The sequence below is a fragment of the Aquarana catesbeiana genome, linkage group LG03 (genome assembly GCF_042186555.1).
Source record: "Aquarana catesbeiana isolate 2022-GZ linkage group LG03, ASM4218655v1, whole genome shotgun sequence".
In the NCBI taxonomy this organism is placed as follows: Eukaryota; Metazoa; Chordata; class Amphibia; order Anura; family Ranidae; genus Aquarana; species Aquarana catesbeiana.
Window position 1 is genome coordinate 66,008,901 of NC_133326.1, and position 13,066 is coordinate 66,021,966.

The following is a 13,066-nucleotide window of genomic DNA, read 5'->3' on the forward strand; positions in this document are numbered from 1 at the left end:
TCCAACATGATAACAACCCCAAACACACCTCCAAGACGACTACTGCCTTGCTAAAGAAGCTGAGGGCAAAGGTGATCGACTGGCCAAGGATGTCTCCAGACCTAAACTCTATTGAGCATCCTCAAATGGAAGGTGGAGGAGCGCAAGGTTTCCAACATGCCCCAGCTCTGTGATGTCATCATGAAGGAGTGGAAGAAGAGTCCACTGGCAACCTGTGAAGCTCTGGTGAACTCCATGCCCAAGAGGGTTATGGCAGTGCTGGAAAATAATGGTGGCCATACAAAATATTGACATTTTGGGCCCAATTTGGACATTTATACTTAGGGTGTACTCACTTTTGTTGCCAGCGGTTTAGACATTATTGGCTATGTGTTGAGTTATTTTGAAGGGACAGCAAATGTACACTGTTATACAAGCTGTACACAAACTACTTTACATTGTAGCAAAGTGTAATTTCTTCAGTGTTGTCACATGAAAAGATATAATAAAATAATTTACAAAAAAATGTGAGGGGTGTACTCACTTTTGTGAGATACTGTATATCACCTTATAAATCATCTCCTAGGCAAAACAAGCAGCTAACCCTGCTCAGTAAGGAGAAATTACTGTAAGGGTAATTTGTTTTCTCTGGAGTGAAGCTTTAAGAAATTTTATATAAAAGAGAAGAAAATACCTATGGTATCAAAACCTTTCAGTTAACTAGTGGACTTGGACATTAGGATGTTCCCATTTTCCATTCAGTAATTCCAACTAAATTATTATACACAAATTTATATTTAGATATGACACTGTATGGACTGTTTGAAGTATTACCTAAAACTTTCCTTTTGAATTATGTGAATCCTATTTATTCATGCTCTGGCACCCATGAAGCTTACTAAACAGATAAAATTATTTACTCCTAGAATTAAAGCTTTTCTTCTGGAAACTAAAGACTGAATATGCGAAGGCCTCATTTAGGAAGCAAGCAATAGCTTTTTGTATATCATGTCAAAATAAAACTACAGTTCTACAAAGATGTTAACACATATAAGAGCTGCTTCTACAGCAAGAATGGTTAGTTATATGAAGTAAGCTTCTGTAATGTGGACTATATCAAAGAAAGGCTGCCTTTGAAGCCCATACAGCAGCACAAAATATCGTGACCAAACATTGTCAACAAAATGTTCCCAGTTGGTATCCACCAACCAATTTGGTTAAACTATATAAGCAGAAAAACACACTAATCAGCTTAGGAATGAGAAGTATGATTTTATTGTTGATACAAAAATCTCAGGATTTATCTTGGTAATCTTATTTTCCATTGGAATTTTCCATAGTCATACTGGATAGTATTGGCACACGTAGAAACAATTGCATGCAATGCTGCCAAACCAAAGTTTTGGTCACATCATCCCTTCAGCTTAAGTAAAGTACCCCATTAGTCCGCCCTCCCAAAATTACTTTATTACTTTCCAGCAGCATGCTTGGCATTTTTGATCAATTTGTACATAAAGGAATAGAAGAAAAGAAGGTTGTCATATTCACCATGGTAGTCTTTCTCTAGAATCTGTATGTGATAGTCCACCATAAAGTAATAAATAGCCTCTATTGTTGAGAGGTAAGTGTCTGGCGTTCCCTTCTGATGTCGCCAAAAGCAAGTCTTTCTTTCTGTCATTTCAACAGCCACCAGTCCTATTAAAGTATAAGAGAATAAAAACATTTTTTTTATGTGACTGCATATATACATGTGGCATAGGTGGACACCATTGGACACAGTTATTATAGTGAAATAGTACTAACTTCATGTAAATAACCTTACCAACCTTACCAATGTTTCCTCCAAACTCAATGTACGTCAATGCAAGCCTGCTTTGACTATGAATGCAGAGAAAATTGAGTACTGTCCGGGATACTTTTTTTATTTGCACTAACATACAATTTTTCAGGACAAGCTTTCGGGGTATGTCCCCTTCTTCAAGGTCCAAACAGTACTCACTATGAATGCAAAGATTGCTAGATGGATTACAGCTGGTTCACTTGTGTGTAGTGTGTTTTGGGCACGTTGCACTTTTATGCGTGCTGCCATTGGGCTCCATTAGAACAAGCGGTTTTATTAAATCGCATAAAATGATGCGACATGCAGAAGTCTGATGCTCTTTTAGCAAAGTGCTTGTTGTAATAGAGTTTAATGGCAGCTCACTAAAAAATGTCACGTGCCAAAAGACACCGCACATATATGAATCAGTCCTAATATGTAATTGATCTTCTCATTGTCACTGTTTTGCAAATCTACTGTTTTCTGCACCAAAAGGCACAGTTTTCAAACCCACATATGAAACAAAGCCACATACAAATGACAAAGTAAACAATGAAATGCATGCCAAATCAAACATTGTTTTTAAGTAAGCCTCACAATAACTCAAAAATATGTTGTTTCATTTCCTTTGAAAGAAAAAAATGAACTTTTTTTTTTAAAGACACTTTCAATCATTCGTTTATAGAAGTATGGAATGAGCTTGCATGCCTAATAACAGTATTTTTTTTTTACCATTTTCATCTTCTAATTGTGTCATACCTCATATTAAAGCCCAACTTCATGTTTAACATACATTTAGGGCACTTTCACACTGGGGCAAGGGGGGGGGGGGCAATCGGTGGTAAAATGGCGCTAGTTTTAGCTGCGCTTTACTGTTGTTTTTGCGGAGCTATATGGCTGCTTTTAACCCCCGCTAGTGGCCGCACAAAGGGTTAAAAGCACCCAAGCTTCGGCAGCGCTGGCCATTGATTTCAACGGCAGGGGCGTTTTAGAATTCACCGATCCCACAACACCCCAAAGATGCTGCTTGCAGAACTTTTTTCTCGTCCTGCAAGTGCACCGCCCTTTCACACTGGGGTGGCTTGAGAGGCGCTTTTCAGGTGCTATTTTTAGCGCAAAAACACCTGAAAGGCGCCCCAGTGTGAAAGTAACCTTAAATAGTTTGTCTGGGCCAAGCTGGCCCAAATTAACTATAATAACAGGTGCGCTTGTTGACTGGTACACTACACTGTGTTCTGGTAGTGAGATGGGGACTTCCCGTGCCACCGCTGGAACAAAATAGTCTGGCTGAGCGTTGCTCAGCCACTTATGGGAAACTTTAACTACTTCAATACTGGGCACTTTCACCCCCTTCCTGCCCAGACTATTTTTCAGCTTTCAGCGATGTCGCATTTTGAATGACAATTGTGCGGTCATGCAACACTGTACCCAAATGAATAATAATTTTCTTCACACAAATAGAGGTTTCTTTTGGTGGCATTTAATCACCGCTCGGTTTTTATTTTTTTCTTAAAAAATGAAAAAAATACCAGAAGTTTAGAAAAAAAAATATTTTTCTTAGTTTTTGTCAGAAAATTTTGTAAATAAGTAATTTTTCTCCCTCACTGATGTGCGCTGATGAGGTTGCACTGATGAGGTGGCACTAATATGCAGCACTGATAGGTGGTATTGATGGGCACAGACTGGTGTCACTGATGGGCAGCGTGGCATCACTAATAGGCACTGCTGGGGCTGCATTGAGAGCCGCACAGCTCAGAACAAGAGGCGCACAGCTCCGCCATCATTTGACAAAGTTAAAGGCTAAGTTTACTTTTTTTTTTCTTTTTCAAAAATCCAGCTCCCCTATGTACCAATGTACCTCTCTTACACAAAAATACAAGTTTTCTTTGATTTTGAAAACAAGGCCTACCTCATCCATGGCTGTATTTCGCAGATCACTTCAGAAAATCCCTGGTATACAGACAAACAAGCCAGTATGACACAGGAAGGAGTTTACCAGCTGACCTCATTAGCACACCTTCACCCATCAACTAAGTTTTCACAGGACCCCTAGCATTCCTCCATGTGTGCATTTGCCTGGCTTCCCCAGCGTCCCTTCAGCCGGGCTCAGGCTGACTGCTATACTTCCTGGGGCCACATGCAGCCCACAGGACATCCCTGATGTAGTGCAAGAGCCTGCCTAATTGGATAGATGGTGTGCTCTCCTATTATATAGTTTTGGTAAATCTAAAAAGGAGATTATACAATCTGATTGTACAATCTCTGTACAGTGTATGGCCACATTTATATACCTAAAATTACCTAGTTTCAGTGTTGTTAACGACAAACCAAACACAGAAGCAAACACACACTTTGCCACATGAAAAAACAGGTGACAAATGCAGTAAACAACTTACAAAAATGTCCCACGAGCTACTTTGCCACATGTAGCACAGCCCATTGAAATCAACGAGCTGCCCTATGTGAAAAAAGTTACAGATCATCGGAATGACAGACCGCATTTCGGGCTGACCGGTCTATGTGAGAACACCGCTTGTGGTACAGCCCCACCTCCCTGCACTGGAATTGTGATAGACAGCGCAGAGTGCACTGTTCAGGGAGGCGGCGTTGTACCACGAGCGGTGTTCTCACATACAGACCTGTCAGCCCGAGATGTGGTCTGTCATCCCGATGATCGGTAACTATCCCCGCACTGGAGACAGATGGCGGGCGGTGGGAAGGAAGGGGGCGGTGCTAGCAGGGAAGAGGAGGGAGCAGAGGAGGAGGACACCACCTCTATGGGCCGCACAGACCAGGGGCAGTGAGACCCATCTGCCCACTACAGCGAGCCAGGCAGAAATAGAACTCCCTGCTCACTTTCAAAGGACTACAAGGGGGCGTGTCACACCACTGGCTGAGGTTACTGGAGGGATAGCAGCCAGCAGTCTAACAAACAGGAAATCACCAGGCAATAATGGTTTTTCAGCAAGTTCAGCAGACTATTGCAGAGGAACTACAGAGCTCAGAACAACATGGCTGACATAGTTGATGAAGGTAGGAGATCAGCAACGAGAACATGGAAAAAAGTTTTTGACCTGAGTTCTGCTTTAAGGGGTAACTCCACTTCTGTGGTAAAAAAATGCAGCAAACAATAAAAAATAAATAAATAAATAAATAATAATATAGCATATACAATTTATAATGACGTTAGGAGGGAACACATACACAATATTGGTATAATGTTCAGCGCTAAACCAGCTGATGAAATTTTAATGAAAAGGCATGCATCTGTATGCTGAAACATGAAGGTGTGAATGGTGATTGGATTGAAAGTTCGGGTGGATGAACCCCTAAAAGTTAGTCTATAAAAAAAGTCTCTAAATGGAGGCTGTAAAGGGAGCGAGGCTGCTTCAGGTGCGTGGCAGGGGAACCCGATCACTGTGAACAAAAGGAAAGCAAAAAGGAGGAGAGAGAAGCGCCAAACCAATCCTTTAAACAGCTTAGGAATTTATTCAGTATATAAGAATAAAACAACACTAAAAACTTGCATGAAAAATGTTGGAGCACTTGCAGAGTGCTAGAGCGGGTGGGAGCTTCCACGTGTCACGGGAGCACAGGAAAAAGTTCCTGGGGGAAGGTCATCAAGAAGAAGACGACATCAATCCAGCCTTTCAAAAAGATCTCCAAAAAATATTCAATTGAGTCTCACTCTGAGGATAACATGATCATGGAAAGTCACAAAGTAGACCCATCTCCGGAACTCACAAAGGTCCCATGTTCATCACCAAATATAATAATAAGCACTGGGCCATCAAAAAGACCCTTGATAAAAATATTGGGGGATCCTGTACAATGATCCAAAACTAAAGACACAAATTGCCCCTAAACCGGTATTCAAAAGAAAATGCCTTACTTGTACACGTGACCCATGGACAAAAGACCTTTCCCGACCAAAAAGGCATACCTTTGCCATTGATGAATTCCTAGCAAGTTCGAATAACTTTGTGGTCTACCTCATTACTTGCCCATGTAAAATGCGCTATGTAGGTCGTACCATTAGACTTCTTCGTACCAGATTTGGGGAACACAGGAGAAGCTTGAAAGAACTCTACCCCAAATGTAGTATACTAAGATACCTTCTAGCCCATCATGAAAGAAACCCTGCATTACTGAAGGTCACAGCCATTCAATCTATTCCCCATTCCCTACCTGATGGTTTAAAAAACTGTGCCCAAGAGACTTTTTGCATATTCAAACTCAATAGTCTGCCAATGAAGAGTTGGAAGTCAGCATCATCATCTAATCTTCTTCCCTACCATTGGGTAATACCCAGACCCCCCCCTCTCGCCCCAGTTCATGCTGTCCCCGAAAAAACCCTCCCAGGGCATTTTCACATGCACGCTTCTTGTTATGTGCACAGGGTATCTGGCTTGCAACAACAGACGTACACGCAGTTGCTCCCACACATGTAATTTGCCATGTGCAACTATATATCTATTTACCATCTCTCTGTATATATCCTTGCATGGGTACATACTAATTGATTGATTCATTAACTCACTCATTTATTTACTCATCTATGGCTACAGTCACGATATTATACTAAAAGTCATTTCGCATAATGTTTTTCATTAAGATTATCTAGTATGCTCCTTTTCCACATTCTCATTTTTTCGTATACATAACATTTCTATTTCACTTCAAACATTTTTCCCTCTTCCTGTTATTTTTTTTTGTTTGCATTTTCAATATACCTTATAGACCCTTATGAATTATCCAAAACCGTTATCTTCCCATTCGAATAACAAGCCAACCTTTATTTGAATTACAGTCATAACGTATGTATACTCATTGCTGTAACCTTCTACCTATTGGTATAGTTATCCCCCAGTGGCGACGTGTGCATGTGTATGTATTTATACATATCACTGTTGCATCTAGTTCATTTTATGCATCCTTTTCACCTTTTTTACAACAAGGTACACACTAAGGCATTAACCCACCTAAGACCTATTCCATCAAATGTTCCTTTTATCCAAACCGACTGGTAACTTTATTTCTCATTATCTTCCCAGCCGACACCGCTAATTGCGGCTCAGACTGGGTTAATTGTATTCTCTATATAAATTATGTAACTGTTAGAGGATCAGCTGATGAAGAAGGCGAGGCCGTGCCTTCGAAACGCATTCTGATTGGCCAGACAGCGTGTGGGCGGCTCCCCAGTTTGACAGCTCTGGACCACTCCCACCCAGAGACACACAGCCATTGTCTCCATGAGGCTTACCGAGGCTCCAGCTGCGGCTAACACACGGCGCTCGTGGATCTCTCAATAGAGACTTTCCGGCGGTCCTCCTATATTCCTGCGACACTGCACGTGGAAGCTCCCACCCGCTCTATCACTCTGCAATTGTGCCAACATTTTTCACACAAGTTTTTAGTATTGTTTTATACTTCTATACTGAATATATTCCTAAGCTGTTTAAAGGATTGGCTTGGCGCATCTCTCTCCTTTTTGCTTTCCTTATATACAATTTATAAACATTCTCTGTTGCAATATGTCAACCTGCAGGTGTTCTGTATACAGCTGGTGTACAAAATGCCCTCAGAAATATCAGTTCCCACTTGGTAAAGAACACTGCACTAAGATACAAGTCATGTTTTAGGAATCCTCTGCAACAAAAATTTAATTTTGGTGAGATTCTAAGAGTGAATTACTTCTAAAGGGATGCAGACACTGCAACTTTTCTCATCAGAACACAGAAATTGCCCCAGCTGATTAAAATAAATTAGTCACACAGTGCTCAAAATCAGTATCCAAAAGACATGGTGGAACAAACTGCTTTTTTTTTTCAGAACAGAAACGGGTAGGAATCTGCAACAAACTTTGTTAAAATCCTTGCAACTAAAATGGAGTTTCTCTTTAAATACCCCTTTCAGAGGGCATGAGGACATCAGTGAGTTTGCAAGTACCATTGGGAGTCCTGGCTGGCATTCTGGAAGTGCCAATTGTAGTTGCCAGCAGGGATTCTGGGAGAAGTTCTTGAAGTCTCAACAGGGAGTCTACAAGTACCAAAACACCACCATAGCTACAGGCTAATATTACACAGCAATTTAGTCTGAAGTGCATACAGCCGTTTCATGTTTGTTGGCTGTCATAATTACAGTGCACGAAAACAATAGTTGCTATGGAGTAGGGCTTGGGGAAAATAGACCTCAATAGTTTATTGCCAACTCTCTCTTCATTTGCAAAGTCTACGAGACAGCTGTTTGGCCTCGTTCAGATCACAACCGTAGTTAGCGAACTAATGCATTGTTTATGCGGCTTCACCCAGCAGGTGCTGCATGGACACAGCTTCTCATCTCACGATGAAAACCGTGTCTGTGCATGGCTCCAAAAGCAGACTCTCTGGATTTGGGGTCACCCACAACGCACTTATTCAAGGACTAAGGGTGGCAGTGTCCATCTAAATGATGACTTTGTATATCTGCAACCTCGACCTGCAAATCTAGGCAGCCTGCGAAAGGTTTTTTGCCTGTAATCTCTTATTTTAGTATAGTGGGAAAAGTCAAGCAAACCATCCCTCTAAGACCCTTTGGCCAACTGTACGCCCATAATTGCTGGTTTAGAGCACAAATGGACGGGGGGGGGGGATATTTGTTGCGTTTAAGTGATTCCCCCAAGGCTGTCCCACACAAGCTGAAGACTGTGTAAGAGGGAGGAGGGAAGCTGGCCAGCAGAACTGCAGGGAGTACTGGGGATCAGTGAAGGGGATGCCAGTACAAGGGGGGCTATTTGGACAGTTACATCACCCTGTGGCTCCCCTGTAACACCCAAAGCTGGAAGGAGGGGAGAGGATCAGAAGCCGACAGCTGCAGGGGGGAATTAGTGGTGCTGCGGCAGAAAAGTTGGATTACTCCCAGTGTGCAGCATTTGACAGGGCACAGTGGGCTCCGTGTGCTCTGTACATACCTTCACGCTGGAAATTACAACACTGGTTTCATGTTGCAACATCTCTGAAAGATGTGATTTTTTTTTTTTTTTTTTTACAACAAAAGGTTTAACCACCTGCCACCCACCCAATGTACATAAATGGCTGGATGCTCTCTAGTAGCGGGAGGACGTACCTGTACGTCCTCCCACAAGCCTGTTTCCCGTGTGATGCAAAGCAGCTCCATCTGTGACCCAGCAAATCACCGATCATGGTACCAGGCCACTGTGAACATCCCTGGTACCATGTTGATTTGAGTTGCATCTTGATATAGCGCAGTCCTTTACCCCGTAGGATCCCGACGCGTTTACAAACACATACACATACTAGGGCCAATTTATAGACAGGATCTGATAAACCTACCAGCATGTCTTTGGAGTGTGGTAGGAAACACTTTTTTTTTTTTCACTGTTATTGCTGTCACAGGGAATGTGTGACCGTAATAGGCAGTGACAGGTACTCTTTTTGGAGGGATCGGTGGTCTATAAGACCCCAAACCCCTTCACTGCACTTGAAAAGTATTCAAAACGTCAAGATCTGCGTTTTTGAATACTTTATATTTTTTAAAACTGGCTCCTTTAAAATGCCAGTAATACGGGAAGTGATGTCATGACATCTCTTCTGGGTTACTAGATCCGAGACCCGAATAAAGCATCGGCTTTGTTTGGGTCTTCGGCCAGCCGGCTGGTTGCTCGGGCCTCCTGGTGGGACGGGAGAGCCCTGGCGAGCGGTGGAAGGCGGCGGGACGTCCCCTCCCGCTGTTTGTAATAGCTGAGCCGCATCAGTTGTTATTACAATAATGCCTGCCGTCCGCTCTAAGGAACGGTACCGGGGTGATGCATGCATCTTCCCGGTAAAGCCCCTTGAAGCAATATCGGGTACGTTTGTGCCTGACACTGAGATTCACTCTTATTGAAGTATCGGCCACGATAATCTGTCACACACACACACACACACACACAGTTGTGCTCATAAGTTTACGTACCCTGGCAGAATTTATGATTTCTTGGCCATTTTTCAGAGAATATGAAAGATAACACAAACTTTTCTTTCACTCATGTGTTTGGCTGATGCCATTTATTATCAATCAACTGTGTTTACTCTTTTTAAATCATAATCACAGCAGAAGCTACTCAAATGACCCTGATCAAAGGTTTACATACCCTGGTGATTTTGCTGTGATAACATTCACACAAGTTGACACAAAGGGGTTTGAATGGCTATTAAAGGTAACCATCCTCACCTGTGATCCGTTTGCTTGTAATCAGTGTGTGTGTATAAAAGGTCAATGGGCTTCTGGACTCCTGACAGACCCTTGCATCTTTCATCCAGTGCTGCACTGACGTGTCTGGATTCTGAGTCATGGGGAAAGCAAAAGAATTGTCAAAAGGATCTGTGGGAAAAGGTAGTTGAACTGTATAAAACAGGTAAGGGATATAAAAAGATATCTAAGTAATTGAGAATGCCAATCAGCAGTGTTCAAACACTAATCAAGAAGTGCAAAACAAGGGGTTCTGTTGAAACTAAACCACAGTCAGGTAGACCAACAAAAATTTCAGCCACAACTGCCAGGAAAATAGTTTGGGATGCAAAGAAAAACCCACAAATACCTTCAGGTGAAATACAGGACTCTCTGAAAACATGTGGTGTGGCTGTTTCAAGATTAGGAGGCACTTGAAGAAAGATGGGCTGCATGATTGAGTCGCCAGAAGAAAGCCATTACTATGCAAATACCACAAAGTATCCCCCTTACAACACGCCAAACAGCACAGAGACAAGCCTCAAACCTTCTGGCACAAAGTCATTTGGAGTGATGAGACCAAAATTTAGCTTTTTGGCCACAACCATAAACACTACATTTAGAGAGGAGTCAACAAGGCCTATGATGAAAGGTACAACATTCCTACTGTGAAACACGGAGGTGGATCGCTGATGTTTTGGGGATGTGTGAGCTACAAAAGGCACAGGAAATTTGTTCAAAATAGATTTGCATTCATCAGCCAGGAAGCTTTGCATGGGACGTACTTGGACATTCCGAAATGACAACGATCCAAAACACAAGGCCAAGTCGACTTGTCATTGGCTACAGCCAAAAAAAGGAAGGTTTTGGAGTGGTCATCTCAGTCTCCTGACCTCAATATCATTGAGCCACTCTGGGGAGATGTCAAACATGCAGTTCATGCAAGACAGCCCACGAATTTACAGGAACTGGAGGCTTTTTGCCAAGAGGAATGGGCAGTTTTACCATCCGAGAAGATAAAGAGCCTCATCCACAAATACCACAAAAGACTTCAAGCTGTCATTGATGTTAAAGGGGGCAATACACTATTAAGAACTGGGGTATGTAAACTTTTGATCAGGGTTATTTGGGTAGTTTCTGTTATGATTACAAATTTAAAAAGAGTAAACACACCTAATTGATAATAAATGGCTTCAGCCAAGCACTAACCACGAGTGAAAGAAAAGTTTGTGTTATCATTCATATTCTCTGAAAAATGGCCAATAAATCATAAATTCTACAAGGTATATGTAAACTTATGAGCACAACTGTGTGTGTGTGTATATAATATATATATATATATATATATATATATATATATATATATATATATATATACACACACACACACACACACACACACATATATACACACACACACATATATATACAGTATCTCACAAAAGTGAGTACACCCCTCACATTTTTGTATTTTTATTATATTACAATATATATTATATACAATATTAAATTATAACTTTTCATGTGACAACACTGAAGAAATGACACTTTGCTACAATGTAAAGTAGTGAGTGTACAGCTTGTATAACAGTGTAAATTTGCTGTCCCCTCAAAATAACTCAATACACAGCCATTAATGTCTAAACCACTGGCAACAAAAGTGAGTACACCCCTAAGTGAAAATGTCTAAATTGGCCCTAATTAGCCATTTTTCCTCCCAGGTCCCTCCCAGGTGTCAAGTGACTCGTTAGTCTAATGCCCCGTACACACGGTCGAATTTTCCAACGGAAAATGTGCGATCGGAGCTTGTTGTCGGAAATTCCGACCGTGGGTGGGCTCCATCTGACATTTTCCATCAGAATTTCCAACACACAAAGTTTGAGCGCAGGCTATAAAATTTTCCGACAACAAAATCCGATCACGTCAATTCCGACCGTGTGTGGACAATTCAGACGCACAAAGTGCCACGCATGCTCAGAATAAATTTCGAGATGGAACTGCTCGGTCTGGTAAAATTAGCGTTCGGAATGGATATAGCACTTTCGTCACGCTGCAATGTTTTAAATGGTTTAATGCAGCGCACTCTCTTCTTCTTTATAATGCTAGAAGAATGAAGTTGTTTTGCTGCTCATATTCACACAGAATTCTCACAAACTTCTTTCTTTATTATTTTTCGTGATTTCATGAATATAATATTTTTATTTGTCACATCTACCGAAAAAATAATATTTTTGTGATGTTTTTAGCTTTATTTACTTTTTTTTTTATTTTTTAAAATTCTGATCTTGTGTTTTATTCTTATTTTTTTTAGTTTTGTTTACTCCAGAATAGTTTGGTGCGTGTGTTGTGTGTCAAATTACCACAACACCATTATTATCTTGTATTATTTAATCTCAAGGAGGTTGCTTGGTGTTGGTACCTGCCTCCTCACAAACAAACTGTCCTTTTTGAAGGAAAACACACATAGGCGAGTATAATAAATCAAACTAAAAATTTATTAAGGGCTCATAACCAAAGAAAGAGGGAGGCAACGCTGGAGAAACAGCAGAAGTTGGCAAAGCCTTTTGCCCCCAGGGCACACATCAATTATTTCCAGGCAAAATTGGTGGCCTGAGGAGTCCTTATCTAAGGGAGTTCAATCTGGTCCAGAAGTCCAAGAGATGATGAACAGCAGCAGATGACATACATGTCCCCAGGCTGTGGTCATACAAGAGCCTGCATCTTTTGTCAGACCAGACTGAAGCCAGGGACATCACTCTCTGGTCTTCCTTCCACAGTGTCTGTGGTGGTGGAGTTGTGGCAGGAGGAGGAGGATGATCCAACTCACACAGGTGGGTATTGGGTGTGATTTCACCCCTCACCCCCTTAGTTTGTTTGTTTGTGTTTTATAAAGAATGTCCCTCACACATGAGGCGTTGGCCCTCCTGCATGTCCTGCAGTTTTGTGGCAGCCATGGAGGCAAAGGCCTCTTCACGAGTAGGAAAGCCTCTCAAGGACGCAGAAGCCTCCTGAATCAGCCTGAGTGCTGAATCCTGCACGTTACTCCCCTTCCTGGGTCTT

At 41.7% G+C, this 13,066-nt stretch overlaps 1 protein-coding gene across 6 annotated transcripts in view; it reads right to left on the reverse strand.

Moving 5' to 3' along the window:
• Window positions 1-1,231: 1,231 nt before the first annotated feature.
• DTWD1 (DTW domain containing 1) overlaps window positions 1,232-13,066 on the reverse strand; it is a 68,868-nt gene continuing 57,033 nt past the window's right edge. For 5 of the 6 annotated variants that reach the window (XM_073618657.1, XM_073618655.1, XM_073618659.1 and 2 more), the window contains one exon: window positions 1,232-1,674. In XM_073618657.1, coding sequence (XP_073474758.1) covers window positions 1,448-1,674 — 227 coding nt within the window. In that variant the 3' untranslated portion in view covers window positions 1,232-1,447. Of the gene's footprint in view, window positions 1,675-10,009; window positions 10,122-13,066 lie in introns of all 6 variants that reach the window. The other variant, XM_073618658.1, reaches the window with a different exon arrangement.